The 23237-nt window shown below is 37.0% G+C and overlaps 1 protein-coding gene across 1 annotated transcript; it reads right to left on the bottom strand.

Annotated features, from left to right (window-relative positions):
- Positions 1–330: 330 nt before the first annotated feature.
- Positions 331–23141, bottom strand: LOC117340097 (receptor expression-enhancing protein 1-like). The gene is made up of 10 exons (XM_033901885.1): positions 22992–23141; positions 12464–12536; positions 9886–9962; positions 9385–9505; positions 7678–7791; positions 5072–5186; positions 4020–4043; positions 1750–1866; positions 1247–1335; positions 331–501 (listed from the first exon to the last, which is right to left on the bottom strand). The coding sequence occupies exons 1-10, from the start codon at positions 23021–23023 to the stop codon at positions 433–435; spliced, it is 831 nt and encodes a 276-aa protein (XP_033757776.1). The 5' UTR covers positions 23024–23141; the 3' UTR covers positions 331–432.
- Positions 23142–23237: the final 96 nt, after the last annotated feature.

Below are 23237 nucleotides of genomic sequence, written 5' to 3'. Positions count from 1 at the left end.
AAGTATTAGCTTATATCATAGGCATAAAAAATTCTTACTACCTTATAGTTAAGTTGAATAAATCAAACAAATGCACAAAATGTGTTTTCAAAATTAATAAGTGGGAAATGGTCGATATCTGGATTAGGCCTATCAAAAGTTATTTGATCCAATCACTTTTTACATATGCAATACATTGATCATTAGTGAAAATTTCAACCTTTAATATCTACATGAAATATGTAATATCTAACCACACATATTTTAAATACAACATTAGTATGGACATTGCAGACAGAGCAGTGATAAGGATTGCAGGTTTTTCTTGTTGCTGTTAGGGTTTAAGGTTTAAGGTTTAAGGTTGCTGATCTGTAGGAATATATAACGGACAACAGCCTCTGTTTTTGTGACTACAGGACATGTCTTGGTTGTATGCAGGGAGTGCAATGGCGGTCATTGGTGAAGCTTGGATCTCGTTCTAGCTCGTGTGCGAGGTAATGTTCCGTACGGGTCATTCTTGTGCTGAAACGAGGATGGTAAAGCCCACTCTAAGCTTGTCTAGTTCTCTGGTGAAGCTAACCAAGCTTACCAAACACAGAACACACATCACAAACATGGTTTAACAGTTACTCAAATAACTCTGGTGAAGCTAACCAAGCTTACCAAACACAGTGAACACATCACAAACATGGTTTAACAGTTACTCAAATAACTCTGGTGAAGCTAACCAAACTTACCAAACACAGAGCGCAATCACAAACATGGTTTTACAGTTACTCAAATAACTCTGGTGAAGCTAACCAAGCTTACCAAACACAGAGCGCACATCACAAACATGGTTTTACAGTTACTCAAATAATTATGAAGAAGTCCATTTACAGTAGCTCAATAAACACATTGTCCCAGTAAAATCTTATCAGGTCGAAGAATTATCTGAATTGTTCAAAACTACACTATATCAGTATCATTCAAGTTTGACAAGTAATTTCAGTGTTAGGACAAAGACACACAAACCAACACCACACAAAATGTTACATTCTAACAGACAAATGGCTTTGTGAAGTTCCTATCCAACAATACTTTACCTGGTTGTATTCCGTGCGTGAATAATGATTTATTCTCCAACAATTTACAAGACTGTACATAATACTACACACAAAAGCACCTTTATTCTGAAACCATTTCCCAATTTAGATTTTAACAGAATCATGAAAATTTCCTCAACCATTCTATGCGGTGTGTGGGGCTATGATGTTAAAACACTTACATCCTTTGGGCTATAGTAGTTTTGTGTGTAATACACTTCTTCTGAGTATGAAATTTGCTCTTCTTCCTCTTCCTCCAACTTGGAAAGACCTGAGGACAAAGTTTACAGGAAGTGAGGCATGTTTTAAAACAGGTCAAAGTTTACAGGGAGTGGTTTGGTTTGTTTTGTATAACGTCCTATTAACAGCCAGGGTCATTTAAGGACGTGCCAGGTTTTGGAGGTGGAGGAAAGCCGGAGTACCCGGAGAAAAACCACCGGCCTACGGTCAGTACCTGGCAACTGCCCCACGTAGGTTTCGAACTCGCAACCCAGAGGTGGAGGGCTAGTGTTAAAGTGTCGGGACACCTTAACCACTCGGCCACCGCGGCCCCAAAGGGAGTGAGGCATGCATTTAAACATATATTTAAGTAAAGAAAACATTACAAGAAGTTTTTAATTTGATTTCTTAATCTTGTAAAATATTTGAGATAAACTAGTGAAATATATCACTATAGGCTGTGTACCTGGAGCCTTCAGTGGCCTGACAGACCGGCTATCTGTGACATCACTCGAACTTCTGTGTAGTTTTCTCTTGTCTTTCCTCCTCTCTATCTCTCTGTTGTCTTCAGAAAGTCGCTCATCTGTAACCAAAATACCCATTAATTGTATTTAACTGGGTTTATAGGCCCTACCAACAAAATAATGACACAAACCAACTGGTTAATGCTCGGGACTTACCAATGTGAAGACTGTACAAATGGTAAATGTTTGGATACAAACTGTAGAAATATGGCGTGAATAAAAGCTGAACAAAATATTGTAAATGTACACTTGAGAAAATATTGAAAAGGCATAAGATGATAAGCAACCTTCCAATTAAAATGATGAGTCATTATATCAGATTAATGAACAAAAGATTTTGATGCAGAACATCACGCAAGTTTCTTCTATGTAATCAAAAACCTTCAATGTTTTCACTACAAGAAATCTTATACCAGCAATGAAACCAGATTTCTAAAAACATATTTCATTTAAATTGTACAATAGCATATCACAAATAAAGTCTAAGATTGATTTTTTCTATTAAGTTATTAACATTAAATGAACAAAATATTAGAGGTACGTAATTATATAAAGACACAACAAGTTTTCTCGAGAAATAACACAAGGTTCACAAAAGTCCTGATATTTCCTAAATAAGCATATCAGCTGTATTCAACATACCGAGGAATCAACTAAATAAGCATATCAGCTGAATTCAACATACCCAGGAATCAACTAAATAAGCATATATGCTGTACTCGGGAATCAACTAAAATTTCGCCATTAACCAGGAGGGGCGCCACCATGCATTGATGTAGGGACCACAAGGTTTTGTACCAGAGGGAGGGGTTTGGGTCACAGGTTTTATTATTATTTTAAGGACAAATGTCTTCATGTCATGGATATAAAGATCAACTGCAATATCAAAGCAAATATATTACTCTAAAGCAAAGTGGATATAAAGAATCTCTCACAATACTATATGTACTTAACCATGACATATTACACCAAAATATGAATATTATACAAACACTCAAACATGGATTTGATATTCATGCAAAATTAGATTCTCTCAACAATATGAAACTGTATGCAGGAGTTTTGTTAATGTCTTGGTTATTGTCGGAATCAAGGAAGTGAAATTTTGACCAATGAAGGAAGTGAACTGGTACTGGGCACACATTAGATAACAAAAGCTTACTGGTGATTGGTGGCTAGACTTCTCTATAACAAGACAATTCACATATACTCTAAATCAACAATGTTTCTTGAAATGTCCAAATAAATCCTGATGTTTATCAAGAATTTTCATGAAGATCAGTAAAACTTCCTTTCAATATTTCTAGAATATTTACAAGGACACAGTATATACATGTTGTAAATTCAAATAATCAAGAATAATCTAATTGAATCATAATGACTGTGAGAACAATATTTAAGAAAATGGTGTGTAATGTTTGTGTTATTTTCAGAAAATAATTAAATCATCAAATGATCCGTGTGAGTTTTGTTGTATTTGAAGGTGGTAATGTCATGAGGGCTCGTAATCAATAAACACACCAATTATGTATTAAAGTGGAACTGTTACAACATTATGAAAACAGTTACAGCATTTAATATTAGTATCTAATAACAACTACTTTATCCTATAACTACTTTATCAGATAACTACTTTATCTTAGAACTGCTTTATTCTAAAACAACTACTTTATCCTACAACTATTTATCTTACAACTACTTTATCCAACAAATATTTTATCCTATAACTACTTTATTTTATAACAATATCTTAAGACAATTACTTTATACTACAAATATTTTATCCTATAAGTACTTTATCCTAGAACTGCTTTATTCTAAAACTACTTTATCCTAAAAAAATTTATCTTTTAACTACTTTATCCTAAAATATCATCTTAAAACAACTACTATATCCTATAACTTTACACATAGATAATCACTATATGTGAATTACATAACCGATTATTTCTTTGTTTTTTAGTGGTGAAACATGGCAGAGGTTAACTGAACTTCATAAACCTGCAACACATAATTCAATTGTATGTTTATAGATTATTGTTAATAGCACTGATAAAGTGAAATAAGTATGGTTTGCTAGTTTATGTGTTCTTGTGAATCATAATATCTTCGTTTTAATAAGGGAGTATTTTAGTACAGAAATCAGGGTATTGAGGTAGCATGCGTAATTCAAAGAACCCAATTAGATACAGCCGCAGTGTTAAACTATTACCGTTAATGTTCTCAGCTTGTATTTCTAAATCAAACAAAAAAGATAGTAAGTTAGATATGTTAACCTGAACTACAATATTAACGTGAGAATGTGGAAGCCGTACTTCCATTCAAACTAAAATTATCTGAAAAATTATTTTTACAATTTAATGACATATACTGTATTTATCATGCAATAAACCCATGGACTGGGAAATAAACCTTTAAGCAATATAGGGGTTACTGAGGGGCAGGGATAGCTATGTCGGGTAGAGAGCTGGCCGCGTAAGCTCAGGATGAAGATCTGAGGTGCGTGGTTCAACTCTCCATACGCATGTCGGTGTATGTTGAAGCTGAGAAATGGGGCGATCTGTGCTGTCATGGTTATGTCCTCAAGAAAGACACTTTGCTCTAGATGATATGAATTGGACCATTCATATGTTGTTCAGTGAGGTAGTCACCAACTACTACAAGGCGACCCTGCATCAATGACTATGGCTGTTCACAGGGTAATAAACCCAGCAAACAAACAAACCAACAAACTGCAGGATAATGAAATAGAATGTGCTAGCATTTTCACTGAACTGAAAAAGAAACGGGTGTGCTTATTACCAGACATGGGTTTATTAGCAGACAAGTACATTGGAGACAGATAAAATTGATGAAATGATTGAGTCCTACAAATATTCTATGGTCAAGTGTATATAATATTATTCTTAAAGACTTTTATTACCTTCCTTAAGAGAACCCTTTAAACCTTAAAACTCTTACTTTTTATACCAATCTAAAGAGGATTAATGGATCAGAGATACATTTAAATAATCACAATTTTATCTGTCAAAATAAGTACACAAAATGATCAGTACATCAACAGCATCTTTTCAGTATCTATGGCCTTTTGTTAGGAAGCGTACATGCTTAATGTCACTACAACATCTAAAGCAATGATCACCAGAATCATCAAATCATTCCAGCTACCACAATGTATCAATCTTTTTGGTATTTGTCTCTATTTCTAAACAAATTCTAACGTTGCGTGTGTGATTTCTGTCTAAGCGTTGATGATATACTCACCGAATTCTTCATCGCTATCCATCAGATTTCCTGGAGCATTCTGAGAGTCGTCTGGAACTCTTAGGTCGTTAGTGCTATAACTCTTACGTACATGTTCTACTAGTGTAGTCTGACCCTGAAAAATAGTTTATTGTCACATGATCTGATAAAAATAAAGGATTGTCACATGATCTGATAAATCTAAAAACAGTATAATCACCAAAACGTCACAAATAAAACTTTTAACTGTTTTTACAAAAATCCTTTCACATAAATACTCTCTTACGTTATACATGTTCTACAAGTGCAGCCCTACAAAAAGTTCATTTTCAACATGGTTGTAATATTATCACAGCATAGTCACTGAAACATCCATAAAATCCATTACTGTTTGTGATATATGGAAGTGTATTTACTTAATAAAAACATTCAAAAATGTAAAATGAAAATGTTTCATAATATCGAAATAGGTCATGGTTGTTTGTTTTGTTTAACGTCCTATTAACAGCCAGGGTCATTTAAGGACATGCCAGGTTTTGGAGGTGGAGGAAAGCCAGAGTACCCGGAGAAAAACCACCGGCCTACAGTCAGTATCAGGCAACTGCCCCACTTAGGTTTCGAACTCACAACCCAGAGGTGGAGGGCTAGTGATAAAGTGTCGGGACACCTTAACCACTCAGCCACCGCGATTCTTTGAATCCAGGATTCACCATACACCATATTTTATTTTACTCTTACCATGACAGGAAAATGTTTCAGGTAACTTGAACAGATTTTTAAACAGTTTATTTATCTTGCTTATCTAAAAATTTAGAATTAATTTTGTTACACGAAACTTTTCATGGTCCTGCTAAATTCATTTCTTTACTTCTTCCGTTAACATCATGGTTTTTCTAGATGGTTTTTCCACTGTTAACAACAGGTTTTTCGACTTCAAAACATTGTATTTTCTTAATGATTATGAATTCACAATTTATTTGTAACAGTAGAATATTGAGATTTACTGACTTGTCAAAACTAAATAATGACATTAAATGATTTTTTTTGTGAGTGACAGCCTGTTAATCAATACTAACTTGGGAACAAGTGTCTGGTTTACGGTTCAGTAAGCTCGACCTGAAAGTGCTCTCTGGGTAACAATTGAAAGATCTGATTACCGTATTCATGAATATTCTGCTCATGTTCAATTATCACTGTTTTGTGTACATTGTAGAGATAAAATGGAGTACCTAAGTAGTTATCTATAAACAATGTATATAATATGGATCATGTTTCAGACATAACTCAAAATTTTTGACATGTAATGTCTGGGTGTTTTAACCGTGAATCATTATGTTTTTATCTAATTACACTGTGTATTTAATACTTAGTGATATACATTTCTCCCATCTTTCACTGATTTGTCTCCCGTTTTGAGTGTACAAGATTTCTCTGTCTTTTTTAGCGCGTGCAATCTGTCATACCCTAGGGTGTGACAGATTTCACGCGCTCACTTTCTTCGCAGGAAGTACTACCGGAACTGTTTTTTTTGTTTACATTACGTCGTCTGCTACGTCAACAAACAAATTGTGTACACAATAATACAGGTCTACAAAGCGATCTCAGTCTCTAAACAACTACAGACAACTGAACAGTTTCCAAAAACAAAAAATGTCTGCCATTCTTTCAAATACAAATGAATCCCCCAACTGTAGGCCTACAACTGAAACTGAGAGCACAAGTGCACCTACCTGCACCGATCGCGACAAAATTGTTCAACTGTCACAAGTAAAAAGATCAAACAACAGCATTTCCTTGTGCCCAACTCCGTCCGATGTCACAAGATCGGTGTTTTATGGATCAACAATCAGTGGGGGAACATTTAACATCCATTTCCACAGCCATAATGACAACACAAAGTCGATTTCAAAGCGACCTCGTGTGATTTACTCCGAGTCGGACAGTGATGAGTGAGTGACGTCACCCCACGTGAAATGGATGAATTGAAATGTGTGCATATTTCCCGCGTTTTTTTTGACATGTGTACTTGTTTACAAACAGACGGAGATCGCCGATGGGAAAACACATAAAGAAAAGAGGTGGGAGAAAAATAACCATTCCCTACCTTGAGGGTGTAACAAAGAAATCTCAACCTTCGGGGGAGATTCTTGAATGTCCAAACCCTCGGCAAGCCTCGGGTTGGACATTCAAGAATCTCCCCCGAAGGTTGAGATTTCTCTGTCACACCCTCAAGGTAGGGAAAGATTCTATTAGTCTTTATATTTTTACATCTATGATAAAGATCACTAATTTTCATGGTAACCAACCTAAATAATCATTCTTACCATCAAGGTCCATGTTAACCTTACTCCTTACCACAACCTTCTATTTTAACACTGCCAAAACTACAACATTCCATAGTAACCTACATGTATCGCTGTTTTAACATTCCATGGTAACCTACCCGCATAGCTGTTTTAACAATACCCATGGTAACCTACCTGTATAGCTGTTTTAACAACATTCCACGGTAACCGACACGTATCGCTGTTTTAACATTCTATGGTAACCTACCCGCATAGCTGTTTTAACAATATCCATGGTAACCTACCTGTATAGCTGTTTTAACAATATTCATGGTAACCTACCCGTATAGCTGTTTTCACCACAACATTTGTGGCGTAAGTAAGGCCTCGTTGACCCAGGGTCATTAGGGTGGAGTAGCCCTGCTTTGTTGCCTGGGATATGTATTCATCTATTTCCTGAAACACAAATTCACAATATTCATTATCACCAGAGATAAGTCTGAAAAAATATTTAATAAATAAACAATAAGTTCTTATAATTTTTCTCCTGGTTTTGATCATGTCACAGAATTTTGTCCCTGGGTATTCAAATTCCAATCCTTGGCCCATTCCCAGGTACCAGACATATTTTGACCATAAATCACATTGGTTATTACAGAGAATAGATACAGTCAAAACTTGTGTAATTAATGCACCAAGAATGAAGTTCAAGCGACTAGTAGTGTTGGGGACAGAGGGGGAACACTTTTTACTGATACAGGTCAAAGGTCAAATTGTGGCTGCCATGTCCAAGTTTTCACCAGGCCAAAAAAAAAAATAACATCACTGTGTTGACTTTCTGTTCTTAGCATCCCAACCAATTTTCAGCTCAATAGCATCAGTGTAACTGGAGAAATTTAAATGTGTTTTTCAATATGGAGGCCATCTTTGATTTCGGACTGACTCGAAAAATAACAGCATTTAGTCAGCTGAATACCGCTGGTGGCACTTGTGAAGAAGCCTAAAATATGTGTTGTTCACCTTTTGGGTCAGATGACCAGATAAAGTGGTGAATGCCATCGAAATGTATGAACACAAAGGACAAATGTATACTATATCCAATTTGTCCACTGTGTCAGTGTGAAAACAAACCTTTTCTCTCTTTACCAAGTGTGGATGTACTGTGTCGGTGTGAAAACAAACCTTTTCTCTCTTTACCAAGTGTGGATGTACTGTGTCGGTGTGAAAACAAACCTTTTCTCTCTTTACCAAGTGTGGATGTACTGTGTCAGTGTGAAAACAAACCTTTTCTCTCTTTACCAAGTGTGGATGTACTGTGTCGGTGTGAAAACAAACCTTTTCTCTCTTTACCAAGTGTGGATGTACTGTGTCAGTGTGAAAACAAACCTTTTCTCTCTTTACCAAGTGTGGATGTACTGTGTCGGTGTGAAAACAAACCTTTTCTCTCTTTACCAAGTGTGGATGTACTGTGTCGGTGTGAAAACAAACCTTTTCTCTCTTTACCAAGTGTGGATGTACTGTGTCGGTGTGAAAACAAACCTTTTCTCTCTTTACCAAGTGTGGATGTACTGTGTCGGTGTGAAAACAAACCTTTTCTCTCTTTACCAAGTGTGGATGTACTGTGTCAGTGTGAAAACAAACCTTTTCTCTCTTTACCAAGTGTGGATGTACTGTGTCGGTGTGAAAACAAACCTTTTCTCTCTTTACCAAGTGTGGATGTACTGTGTCGGTGTGAAAACAAACCTTTTCTCTCTTTACCAAGTGTGGATGTACTGTGTCGGTGTGAAAACAAACCTTTTCTCTCTTTACCAAGTGTGGATGTACTGTGTCAGTGTGAAAACAAACCTTTTCTCTCTTTACCAAGTGTGGATGTACTGTGTCAGTGTGAAAACAAACCTTTTCTCTCTTTACCAAGTGTGGATGTACTGTGTCGGTGTGAAAACAAACCTTTTCTCTCTTTACCAAGTGTGGATGTACTGTGTCGGTGTGAAAACAAACCTTTTCTCTCTTTACCAAGTGTGGATGTACTGTGTCGGTGTGAAAACAAACCTTTTCTCTCTTTACCAAGTGTGGATGTACAAACTTCTTGTAAAGATAACTGGATCCCTTGGTTATTGGAGACAGCATCCATATCACAAACACCATTTTTACCTCGTAATAAAATGGCAGCCTGAAAAAGAGAAAAACAATAATTAAGACATGTTTTTAAAAATAATAGTTAAAACTGTTTTTTATGGCTGAAGATTCATCAGTTGAAAAAAGGACCAGCTGTCCTCATCTGAAACTGATGTAACTCCTGATCGTGATAAAATGATAATCTTAACTGTTCACAAGATATTGATCTTAGGATAGTTACCTGTTCACAAGATACTGATCTCAGAATAGGAATCTGTTCACAAGATACTGATCTTAGGATAGGAACCTGTTCACATGATACCGATCTTAGGACTGGAACCTGTTCATTAGACAGTGATCACAGGATAGGAACCTGTTTACAGAATACTTATGCTACAATGAAGACTAAATCAGCTAGAAATACAAGCTACATACCATGATAAAAGCACATCCGAAAATGTCTCCACTGACAAGAAAATGGCAAATACTATCCAGTACATCATCCATTTTACCTGTTAAAATAGGACAGAAGAAATTGTGTATAAGACTTAAATCAAATACTTAGGAGACATATTACATATTTTTCCTGAAAGAAGAAATTTGATGGTTACCTGTTGTAATCTATGATGTAATTATTTTTATTACCAAACATTTCTTATTCTCACATTCATTACCAGTCACTGACAATCTACTTTACCGACAGTAGTCCTTCTTACCTTTAAGATTTAAAGCCAATTAAGCTGAAAAGCACTCAACAGCACTTCAATGAATTTGTCTTAATATTCCTTTTGAGCCCCACCCCTCCAACCCATTGGGAGCAAGATCTGTTGTTGATACATAATAAGTTCATTACATAATTACAGAAGGATTTTAAAGAATTTGCTATATTTCCACTATTGGGCTCTGAACCTAGGCCCCTGCAGGCAAGGCAAACTATTTATACAAAGTTGGTTCCTCTTCACCCTAGGATGCTTCAAATAAAATCGTTTCAGACCCTCGCTGTTAATAGGACGTTAAACAAAAACAAACCAAACCAAACCTTTCAGTCCTACAGAAGAAGTATTTCAAAGAATTTACTATTTCCCCTATTGGGCCACACTCCTCTGGCCCTTGGAGACCAGACCCACTGTTTATAAAGAACTGGTTCCCCTTCACCCAAGGATGCTTCAGACCAAATTTGGTCAAAATTCAATCTGTCGTTCTTGACAAGAAGTGATTTTAAGAAAAGTTGACAGACAACGGATGCCGCACCACAGCATAAACTCATGGTCCTTTGGACCAGGTTAGCTAACAAGAGATCCCAGAGGGATCTTGGCGCCCACCATTGAATGTTCTTCATAGGTTCCATGTCAGATTGATCTTTTCTCTACTTTTCTCTTCTTCTAAGTCTTACTAATCGGTGTAAATTCAGAAGAAACCTCTAGTACTTTTCAAACAAGGAAAAACCTATATACAAAATTTAAGATTTAGGCACCAAGGGGAACCTATATATGGAATTTGAGAAAGATTCCTTCATTACTTTCTGAGAAATAGCGATAACAAACTTCAATTGTCAAAATCCAAGATGGCTGCCTGTCGGCCATGTTATTTTCCGATTGGTCTCAAAATGCAAGATGCATAACAAGGCACATGGGGGAACCTACATATGAAATTTCAGGAAGATCCCTTCATTAGTTTCTTAGAAATAGCGATAACCAGTTTCAATTTTCGAAATCCAAGATGGTTGCCTGTCGGCCATGTTGTTTTCTGAATAGTCTCAAAATACAATATGCATAACTACGCACCAAGGGGAACCTACATATGAAATTTCAGGAAGATCCCTTCAGTGCTTTCTGAGAATTAGCGATAACAAACTTCAATTGTCAAAATCCAAGATGGCTGCCTGACGGCCATGTTGTTTTCTGATTGGTCTCAAAATGCAATATGCATAACTAAGCGCCAAGGGGAACCTACATATGACATTGGAGAAAGATCCCTTCAGTACTTTCTCAGAAATAGCGATAACAAACTTTAATGGTCAAAATCCAAGATGGCTGCCTGTCGGCCATGTTGTTTTCCGATCGGTCCCAAAATGCAATATGCATAACTAGGCACCAAGGGAAACCCACGTATGAAATTTGAGAAATATCCCTTCAGTACTTTCTCAGAAATAGCGATAACAAACTTCAATGGTCAAAATCCAAGATGGCTGCCTGTCGGCCATGTTGCTTTCTGATTGGTCCTAAAATGCAATATGCATAACTAAGCACCAAGGGGAACCTACATATGAAATTTGAGAAAGATCCCTTCAGTACTTTCTCAGAAATAGCGATAACAAACTTCAATGGTCAAAATCCAAGATGGCTGCCTGTCGGCCATGTTGTTTTCCGATCGGTCCCAAAATGCAATATGCATAACTAGGCACCAAGGGGAACCTACAGATGAAATTTGAGAAAGATCCCTTCAGTACTTTCTCAGAAATAGCGATAACAAACTTCAATGGTCAAAATCCAAGATGGCTGCCTGTCGGCCATGTTGTTTTCCGATTGGTCCTAAAATGCAATATGCATAACTAAGCACCAAGGGGAACCTACATATGAAATTTGAGAAAGATCCCTTCAGTCCTTTCTCAGAAATAGCGATAACAAACTTCAATGGTCAAAATCCAAGATGGCTGCCTGTCGGCCATGTTGTTTTCCGATCGGTCCCAAAATGCAATATGCATAACTAGGCACCAAGGGGAACCTACAGATGAAATTTGAGAAAGATCCCTTCAGTACTTTCTGAGGATTAGCGATAACAAGAATTGTTTACGGACGGACGGACGGACGGACGGACGGACGGACGGAGGGAGGGACGGACGGACGGACGGACGACGGACCACGGACGCAGGGCGATTTGAATAGCCCACCATCTGATGATGGTGGGCTAAAAATGTTGATACACATGAAATTTCACGTTAAAGAGTAGTTGATATTGGACAACAGATTACTCCAAAACAGAATTTTTCAGTGATGATCAAGAGCATACTTACATATTCCTTCACATTTTTGGTGCGGATGGCCTTGTAGGAGGCGTAGGCTGGATACAGTGTCCCACATACCAATCTACAAACAGCATAAAGATAGGGACTGGTTTGATTGAGGATTTCGTAGACAGCCTGTTTGAATGTGGACACCACTGATGTATAAATTGATATTAACATATTTCAGCACAGCAACAACACATGTCTTGCCCGGAGTACTTCACCAGTTATAACGCATAGTAGTTCAATTTATTCCCAGACATCTTGTTTCAAGGTGCAATAAATCCAGTAGTTTGTTTAAGTGGTTTTTCCTGTACATATCCATACAGCACGTGGATGTTAAATCAGAATAAAGTTTCAAAGATGCTGTCAAATTCCTTTCAGGATTGGTGTCAATCATCTCTTGAGAGAATTTCGTGATGTAGGCCGAGACTGTATCATCCACAAACACACACACGTAACATATCCCACATGGCCGAACAAAAAGAATTAAACTCCCATTTATCGAAGCTAAAATAATATTTTATGAATTGCTACTATGCATCAGTTGTGTAATATTGGATGATGGTGTACATGTTTGTGAAGTCGCTGCCCGGTACTTTATACAACAGAGGAAAGTAGAGGATGACGTTAGACTGAGCAGCTTATGGTCCATAATCGACAGAATCCTAAATTAATTCCATTGTAATTACTTATGGGATCTGGAGCAGAACACTCTAAATCAATTGTGATTTTACTGTCAAACTGACTCCAGGATGCAGTCTATTAAAGTTTCACCTTCTTTCTACCATAATTTTAAGCCCAAACACGCTTGACCTATTTTCTGCCATAATTTCCAATACACAGTTACTTGACCTGCTTCCAAAATTTTCAATTAAAAGAAATTTGACCCATTTTCTGTCAAAAGTTTCAATTTACAGAAATTTGACCTACTTTCTGCCATACTATATCAGTCCACATGTTGGCCACTTTTTAAAAATAATTTTCAGCCCTCAGAAAATTTGACCTACTTTCTGAGAATCTAAAAATTTCCTTCCATTTTCCTCAAATGTCAAATGAAGTTCTTTTGACCATCATTTCAGAATCAAAATTTGTTGACAAGACTGTACGTTGCCAGACAAATCAAAACAATCACTCGAAATCCAGGAATAAGGCACCTCTAAAACGAAACTTTGAGCAGGTGGTAATTGTCATTTCATGAAGATATAGACTCTACACATGCTGACACGCTCACCGATCACTCCTACAACTTAAGTCTTACTGCGCCAGGAATAATCACTTCTACAACTTAAGTCATACTGGGTCAGGAATAATATCCATGTGTTTCGAAAATCAAGATTTGTACAGTATGTGTAGTAGAAGTTTGGTTGAATCCTGGCTCACATGTTTTACAGACTTACAACTATCAACCTCCTCAACTTATATCTCTAACATCAAACCTGCTGCCAAATCAGCCAGCTGCACACTTTATAAACTTGGCAGGGACTCATAACATTATGTTGATTACCCCAGTGAAGTAGGGAACACGAGTTGTGTATAGTAAACAAAGAACATGGAGATGTGTAGGAGATACCAACTTTCCCTCACCTATATATCATCCACATACATTCTTACATACCAATGTTATAATGGTAGCTCTGAAAGTGAGCACAACCCAATATCAAACATCGCCATGGCAACCAAATCGTACCCTCATCACCCCTCTGTATCCTGATAAGTAAGTTGTTAGACCAATCAGGTGTTTCCAGTCTATACCTGGCTTGTATTTCATTATCAGCAGCACAAGGAGCCACCTTGTATACAAAACTCCACATGGTAGCGACATGTTGGGTGCAAAAGACGAGATTATCGGTCGATATATGGCTTATTATTTCTTCTAAACAATTTGAATTTAAATCTCTAAGAATGAAATAAAATTCTTGAAACATGTTCAAATTCAGTCTGACCTTACAAAGTAGACATGCATATGGACAGATACGTTCATTCTAAATAATTTTTGATATCACATTATAAGAGTTATTTCCCTTTGGTAAGGAAATGTGTTAAGCACAAACACAGACCTCATATAAGTATATTGACAGACAAAAGAACCAAGTCCTGTACTAAACTGGGGCTTTCTGTTAGCACAAAGCAGCTCTACTGTAAAAATCAACAGATATTGCTTTGTACCAGGAACCAGAAGTCAAAAGACCACAGCAGATAATTAGTTACAATATATAGGCAGTATAACTTTTTCTAATACAAGCGAGGTGCTAATGTCGATCAGTTTTCAAACACAGAGTAAGGATGAAATCTAAGTTTCTGAAATCTAAGTTTTAATTTAAGCAGCTCACCAGGTTTTACAAACTACTCTAACACACGTGGTCATCAAAGGGTCCAGTCACTAAACAGGAATTTAAACACATACCCAGTAATCCTTTAACATATAACACACCATGCTTCACCCGAATGTTTACCTATAGGTATGATTAGCACAAATTTGTAAATACCATGGCTCCACTGCCAACATGAATCTTGAATCATCTACCCAACGGCAAACAGGGTTATATTGGTGTCACTTAAGACCACACACACTTTCCAAGAACTTTTTGTATTTGTGATGAATGCTTTAGTGCTTGATAGGCTTGACTAAATTGAAAGTAAACAAACTGATTAAAACTAAGTTAGCAGGTGTCCCTTGGTACACCCAAAAACATTGGCTTTCCTTTTGTATGGGAAACTCTGTAGTCTGTGTATTGTGTAAAAACAAATTGTCCCAAATATCATGAATGTTCAATTAATTGTTTTTTTTTCTTCTAAATTTTCCTAAATATCAATGTAATTGTTCTTTTTTCTAAATTGTCAAAAATATTGTGTCATTATCCTATAAGTTCAATTTACTGGTTTTCACATCCTTACAATTCATGCCTGATTAATTGTTTTACATTGTAACAGTCCAACCATTCTAGTTCAATTATTTGTTTAATATCGTCCTTTACCATTCATGGCCAATTCTTTTACATTGTCCTAACAATAACCATGTCAAGATGTCTTAATTGTCCTAACAATTTATCTACCTCAACTCAATTGTTTGACATTTTCCTAGCAATTCACCTCCAATTAATTGTTCTAATTTGTCCTAAATTTTTATCCCTAATTTATTGTTTTACATTAACCAATCATCTCTAATTAATTGTTTTACATTGTCCGAACCAATCATCTCTAATTAATTGTTTTACATTGTCCGAACAATTCATAACCAATAAATTGTTCTATATTGTCCTAAATTTTTATCCTTAACTTATTGTTTTACATTGTCATAAAAATTCATCTCTAATTCATTGTTTACATTAATAATATTGTCCTAACCATTCATCTCAAATCAATTGTTCTACATTGTCCTAACAATTCATCTCAAATTGTTCTACATTGTCCTAACCATTCATAACCAATAAATTGTTCTACATTGTCCTAACCATTCATAACCAATAAATTATTTTACATTGTCATAACATTTCATCTCCATTTAACTGTTTTACATTTTCCTAAAACATTGTCCTAACCATTCATCTCCAATTAATTGTTTAACATCTCTCTTAATTTATCAGATGCTCATTTGATTGTATTTTTCCCTGTGGCCTGAACACTTCATGTTTATTTGTATTCTCTGCTAAATCATTACCTAAATGGCCTGCCCAGGGGTCACTAAACCATTCCTCAAGTGTAGGTCAGTGAACCCATTGATCTGATTGATCCAATGGGCATGTCACATGACCATAAGTCGTAAATTGGGAGGAATGACCGCGACAAAGACAAAATGATCTGGTCATACTACAATGAATATGTATGTAACTTGACACAATGCGCCCTAATTAAACTATAACAGGATCATAATGCCATCTATACGCCATCCCCATTGATGTAAATGTGTACTGGCCTACAAATTGGTGAAATAGAAGGTTACATTATTAGGTATCATTAAGCTTAGGTCAGGGATTGGAAAAGACAAAATTGTCACAAAACTTTATAAAGGCCATTATCCTAGCCATAGAATACAGTAGAAATTTCCAATAACAACTAGATCGAGCTCAAATTGTCTTACACTAATGAGTGGCCCTGCTTATATATAATCCCTACAGTCTGAAATACTCCCAATCCAGATGTAAATGAGGTGCTATGTCCCCAACATTGAGTAATTATGACTAATTGATAACAATTTGGTTTGGTTTGTTTTTGTTTAACGTCCTATTAACAGCCGGGGTCATTTAAGGACATGCCAGGTTTTGGAGGTGGAGGCTAGCCGGAGTACCCGGAGAAAAACCACCGGCCTACGGTCAGTACCTGGCAACTGCCCCACGTAGGTTTCGAACTCGCAACCCAGAGGTGGAGGGTTATAGTGATAAAGTGTCGGGACACCTTAACCACTCGGCCACTGCTGCCCCGATTGATAACAAGAATAGGATGTGATGTTGTATATTTTTAAAAATACCACTAGTTACAAACTCCAAAATGTCATGCTTCTCCTTTTAAGTGGATTAATAATTACAGCCTGAAAAAATTCTATCATGCTCTGCCTCCATATTTGTTACACAAGTTTTGGTATTCATTTTTTTCATTTGTTGACAGTGATTTAAATTTAATTAATCATGTGATCCGTTACATAAAAAGTAACCATAGTTTTGATTTTGTAACTTTTTCATCGCTAGCGAAGCAATGGATATTTTTGTCAAATTGTATGATCCTATACCAACTTCAGTAAAATGCATGGCCAAACAACAACAGAAGTGGGTAATTGCCATCCAAAACTGATTATTCTTACCACGTTTGTATTATTTTCAATGAAAATTAAACAAAACATACTCAAAAATGTAATTTCCCTATAAGAATTATAGTAAAGTTTACTCCTTTTCCAGGTGGAAATGTGAGAGCCCATGCCAGGTCTTGAAAATAACAATTTTGGTAAAGCACCTTTGAAGAATATTAAATTCTATCAAATGTCTTAAGATGATTTTGTTTTTGAAATTTCAGTCAATCTGACCCCTTTTTGCCCTGCTCCTAAGTCCCTTTGTGGTAGGGACCATTCACAATTTTGGTCATTGAATTGGTTCAGGTGTTCCTGAGAAAAAGATGAACATATAAATTGTTTATGGACAAATGATTGAGATGATGATATACAAAAAGGCGATTAGAATAGGTCATTTGAGATTTTGTCTTGAAACTTCTGCAAAACAATGTTGTTCAAATGGTAAATCTGGTCTAAAGTCTTTCTGACGACCTCATGTTAAGTGATGCATGACTAGGCGGCAGAGATTCCTGTGGCTACTTTCTCATCCAATCAAAAATGATCTTACAATGACAGCTATATACGCCTAGAAGCAGTATGATGATCTTTGATTGGTTAATTTAAAATATAAGATAGGAAAATAATGTTGCAGAGATGGGACTAGGAGAGAGGATTGTGAGGGATTTGACCAGGAAAATATGGGGACACTGTCACCATATTTACTTTGACAATTATTTAAATCAATACCCTTGTTCACAGATCTGCCCCACAACAAACACGCCTGTGGAACAGTCCGTCCAAACAGATTCATACTTCAACCAGCTGTTACAAAATCAAAATTTAGACAAGATCTTGTTCAGTGATAGAAAGTGTGTACAGCTTGACATGATATGAGAACACCCTTCTCTTGACAAACTCTAACTCATTGGAGAAAACAACTGTCCAGAGGGAAAAACTAAATTTTAAGCTTACTGAGTAGGTTGAAATTTGAAATTTCAAAAGTAGATCAAAGATCAAAATCGAGGTCAGCAAGTCTGCAAATGTATTGTGATGGGAATCAGATTTGTGTAGGTTTAGTAAGCTTTATACTAGCGAAATTGGAGAGAGCCGCAGCTTTTGTTTACGTATGCTAATTTGGCGCTAATTGTAAGTGTGTGCAGGCAATGCCCCCTTTTCGGACGTAGTCCATTGGTTGGGAATGCCTGCACATGCATATGGGGAGTTGGGAATATAAAAAGCTGTGAGTGTTCAGAATTCGGTTACTCTGTTTCGGACTTGCAAGCAAAAAGGTAGGGGTAAAATTAGAGTCCCGGTTGATCCGGCAATTTATAATAGGGTTTTCTTATATTTCGGGATGTGGGGTAGTCTTTAATTAAGTAAGTTATATCTAGAGTCCAGTATAAATACTGTGTCATTGTACAAATCTGATTACCAGACAAACCTAGTGTTTGTAAATATCAAAATGTAAATAAATATCTCCGTTAGAGTTAGCGAACCTTATACAACTCTTCTCGTCAAACCACTATACAATCATCTAGAAATCGGGATAGATATCCAGCTATAGTCAGGATATGTCATCCCAAGCTCCCGTTACAGTATCAATGGAAAGGTCTTGTCACGATAAAACACATTAAATATGAAAGCCCTATCTCATACAGCTATAACATACAGTGGCCAAAGTTAAAGTTTTTTAAAAGCAGTCAAAGGTCAATGTCAAGGTCAGCAGGACTGCAAATGGAAAGGTTTTTTCACAAGGAACCCAAGTCAAATAGCTAAACTTTATCTTCACTAGTATCGACACAACACTATTTTGACCTAGCTGTCTTTGGCCGACACTGATGGTGGGGGTTTATAGCAATACCTCCTCTGAACAATGTTCCGGTGAGCGAAAAAGATGCAGGATGTCCCGAGTCCGTCATATTCAAGTCTGCACACAAAACATTAATGGTGTTGATTTTCAAAAAAAAAAAAAATTTTTGCTTGGTTTTTGGCCTTGTGAACACCCAGGGTCATTTTTAGGCAGGGATTCCTTATAGTAGTTGGCGAATATCTAACACTGAATATATAGCATACAGCAATCTTGTCACATGCTATCCAGGGAAATTAGGGTTAAGTGTCTTGCCCAAGGACACAACCATGACAGCACAGACCAGCACGTTTCTCAGCTTCCTGAGAAACACAAAAGCGGCTTGGGTAGGGAGTCTTGAACCACACACCATGGATACCGATGTTAGACTGACCTTCTTTCTACTTTTCCCTTTTTTCTTTTTCTTAATAATCTTATTACCAGAACAAGTGTATCCTACATGTGAAGTTTGAACAACATTCCTCCATTTTTTTTCAAGAAATAGCGATAAAAATCATCAATTTTCAAAATCAAAGAGGGTTGCCTATCAGCCATTTTCTTTTTCTGATCAAAATCAAAAGTGATTTGGCACCATAAGACGCAAAGGTGAACCTTCACATTAAGTCTGAGAAAATATATCCTTCTAGAACTTTTCAAGAAAAAGTGATAACAAGCTAAGGATTGTTTACGGATGGAAAGACCATGGATGCAGGGCAAATTGAATAGCCCACCATCTGATAAAGGTGGACTAAAAATGTCACTGAATGGACATCTCAACTGAAAAATTGTCTACATACTTATGTAAGTAAAGGCCTTTGGAGTCCGAACACCTGCTTCTACACAATTGTACAATAATACATTTTACAAAGGATTACTTGCAATGGTTTAGTGTCTTTAGCATTGAACAATTGAAGTGTTAATGTGTGGTGTATAAACCATACAAGCATAAACACGCGATGAAACATGTCTTAGAACTCTGAAAGTACTGTCATACATCCACCCAACCCCAGAAAAATGCACCAACACTAGTTGCTGTCTAATGGTGGAGGAAAACCAAAAAGAATACCATTATGCCTACATGGGGACAGCTAGAACAAATATTCATACCCTGCCTAAACTGCTCTCCAACAGGGTATGAAGTCCCTCTCATTGCCGATAGTGTAGAAAGCCCCAATCTGATTCACATCAGAAAGTATATATTAAGCTTTGATTAAAGTTTTCTGGGATAAAAAAACATGTAATTGATGTTTCTGGTATCTATTATCAATATTAAATCCACAAACTTACACATTATGTCACTTCTTTGACAATAAATAGTAAAATCCAATAAATGAGCAAGACACACAGAGAAATCAGTTCAAATATACCTCCATCGTTAATACAACTGTAAAGATAAATTTCTTTATAATACAAGGCAATCAAAATAAATTGATGCTAATGAGATTTCCTACGAGATTTCAACGTATGAATGGATGTGAAGATATATACCACGGTGAGCAAGGTCAAACATTCTGGAATCGAATAAAAACACAAAGAAAGATGCGCTTTCTTCACAAGACTTACAAAAAACTGGTTAAAGGTATCAGAGTAGCTTTAGTATATGGTTACAGAATACCATATTTGGATCAGCATCCTCGTGAGAGTTTATCATAGCACATTACTGAGACAACTCCGAGTAGTATAATATTGGACTGTGCTTATTGAAGATTTCGAGATGCGATGGGAGGCTAATACATTGCTTAATTACATTAGATATGTTTGATTATACCTGTAACCCTGGTGAATACTAGCTTCGCCATATACCACTCAGCAGGGTTTTCCCGGACACAGGTTTTCTGCGTCTAAGACGCAAACACATCATGAAGGACTCGCAAAAAAAATGTATTTGCGTCCATGGGACGCAATGATAAATAGACAAACGTCTAATTAAACTACATAACCACATCGCTAAAAACAGAACTTTTTGTCGGTATTGTGCCGTGTTCATTTCTCGCTGGTATTAATAGTTGTTTTTACAAATCTAGGCCTTGAATAGCTATATATAGGTCATTTATGATCAGGGTAAATCCGAGTCTTCCGTGAGATTGAAATGGTTAAAGTCTTGCGTTTGGCTAATCGAACATCTAAACAACTATGATGTAGACGAAGTTTGTAACCATGCGGCGAACCATCGGAAGTTTCTTTGTGTTAACGTTAACAGTACACATGTCAATTTCACAAAGTTAAAAATGGGACTCCTGAATTTCTGCTGGGACTCCCAATCTTAAAGTTGAGGAGTCCCTGGGACTCCCTAAAACAAAATGACAGGAAAACCCTGCACTCGGCTAGAGAGATCCTTTTTATACCTGTAGCCCTGGTAAATACTAGCCGCCATATACCACTCGGCTAGAGAGATCTTCTCTTTAGCTCGATCGGTTGGGCGTAAGACTAGTAAGCCAAGGATTCCTGGGTTCGATTCCTAGCAGATGCAGTTATTTAAAATTTAATTAATTCTGCACTCTGTTACAGACCAAATATTTCTGTAAAGTTACATGACATCCATTATTTGTAGCATTTTCGAGGTTCATTGTTTTGCAACACTACCGTCAATTTGAGGGAATCATAACTCTGACATCTATCTTCTGTCAGAAATTATCTGTCCGTCGTCTAGAGCTACGTTATGGCAGCTAGGGGACATCAAACTGATCAGCCGACTTTAGTCTAGGAATCAAATTCCTATATATACTGAAGCAGTGATCTATGACACAGCCTATTGCGGGTGTAGCGGAACTGGACCGGGTCGATCATTGGCGACCAGGTAGCTCAATCGGTAGAGCATACGGCTAGTGTTCGGAGGTCCCTGGGTTCGAACCCCGGTCTGGCCGTGCATTTTTCCACTCCTATTGCATTTGGTGCCAGTGGCCAAACCTTGTTTCAAGTAAGGTGAATACTTGACAAGGGGATACCCGAACCTGGGTTGAGAGTTGTGAAGTCTTTGGGTCGAAGACTTAAAAAAAAAGGGGGGAGGTGTGTAGCGGGACTGGACTGGGTCTATCATCGGTGACCAGGTAGCTCAATTGGTAGAGCATCCGGCTAGTGTTCGGAGGTCCCGGGTTCGAACCCCGGTCTGGCCGCTACATTTTCTCCTCTCCTGTTACACGGGTTTCATCTTATCTATAGTTGAAATTCTGTCAGAATTACACTATCCTGCTCCTCTTTCATATGTACTGTCACCAAATTACCTGAACATAGATGCATAGGGAACATGTTGATAGCATGGGTGGTTGGGAGGCACAGTGGTAGCACACTTGCCTTTCACCTAGGCGACTGGGGTCTGAATCCCCTGATCCCGGGTTCTCTGGTTTCCTTCCACAGTAAGACCACTAACACGCTTCCATTCGTGCCAACAAGCGTGATTAACAAGTTAATATAACTTGTTTCAGAAATGTCGTAAAATAAATAAAGTTTACACACAATGAGAGCACCTTAGGTCAACTGGGGCTTAATTGACATGTTCCTACGAGCCAAAATGAAATCCCCAGGGCTGGACAATATCCGAGTGTAACAATTTTAAAATTCATTTCTTAAGTAAGATGTCACATTGTGTGCATATACAGTCACTCACATAACGTTTCAACCCCATATCATACTTTATTGTTTGGCTGGATAATCCCTACAAATACACAACAAATACTTTGTCAGCTGAGGTGTAACTATATATAGCCATGATAACTTTAACGGTATACAAATGAAACGTGTCCATGGACATAAACTGACAGAGGTTGATGTATAATGATTATGATCGATTTCCTTCATATTGTTTTTACTTTCATGTTGATTTCAGATAGTTTTCAGTGTCAATATTCATCTGAAACTTTACATAACTTTTGTTCCTCGTCTTCGATCAATCCCGCCATTAATAAGGTTAGTTACACACTTGATATACTCACATGACAAACCTTGATAAAATGGCCGACACCATCTTGGCTTCTTGAGTAATACTTATGAATAAACGTTGAAATAAAACATTACGAGAGGTGAAAAATTCGAAATCAACCCTAGTAAGAAATGTCTTCTGTTGAAAGCGCCCTCTGAACAGGTGATTGCTAGGGGAGACAACTCCTGTTGTATATCGAAACAACAAATGTAAACATTACCCGCTCACATCCTAAAAATAACTTATTGCTATTGTTTTG

Source organism: Pecten maximus, chromosome 12, assembly GCF_902652985.1.
Source record: "Pecten maximus chromosome 12, xPecMax1.1, whole genome shotgun sequence".
NCBI classification, from domain to species: Eukaryota; Metazoa; Mollusca; class Bivalvia; order Pectinida; family Pectinidae; genus Pecten; species Pecten maximus.
This window is presented reverse-complemented; position numbering and strand designations above follow the sequence as displayed.

Bases quoted from the DNA above. Each gene is read 5' to 3' on its own strand.
- LOC117340097 (XM_033901885.1), bottom strand. From the start codon at position 23,023: ATGGTGTCGGCCATTTTATCAAGGTTTGTCAT. The intron at 4,044-5,071 runs GTGAGTATATCA...TGTTTGATTTAG, and splicing joins GGATAGCGATGAAGAATTCG to AAATACAAGCTGAGAACATT. The intron at 502-1,246 runs GTAAGTGTTTTA...TCCTCGTTTCAG, and splicing joins ACTACTATAGCCCAAAGGAT to CACAAGAATGACCCGTACGG.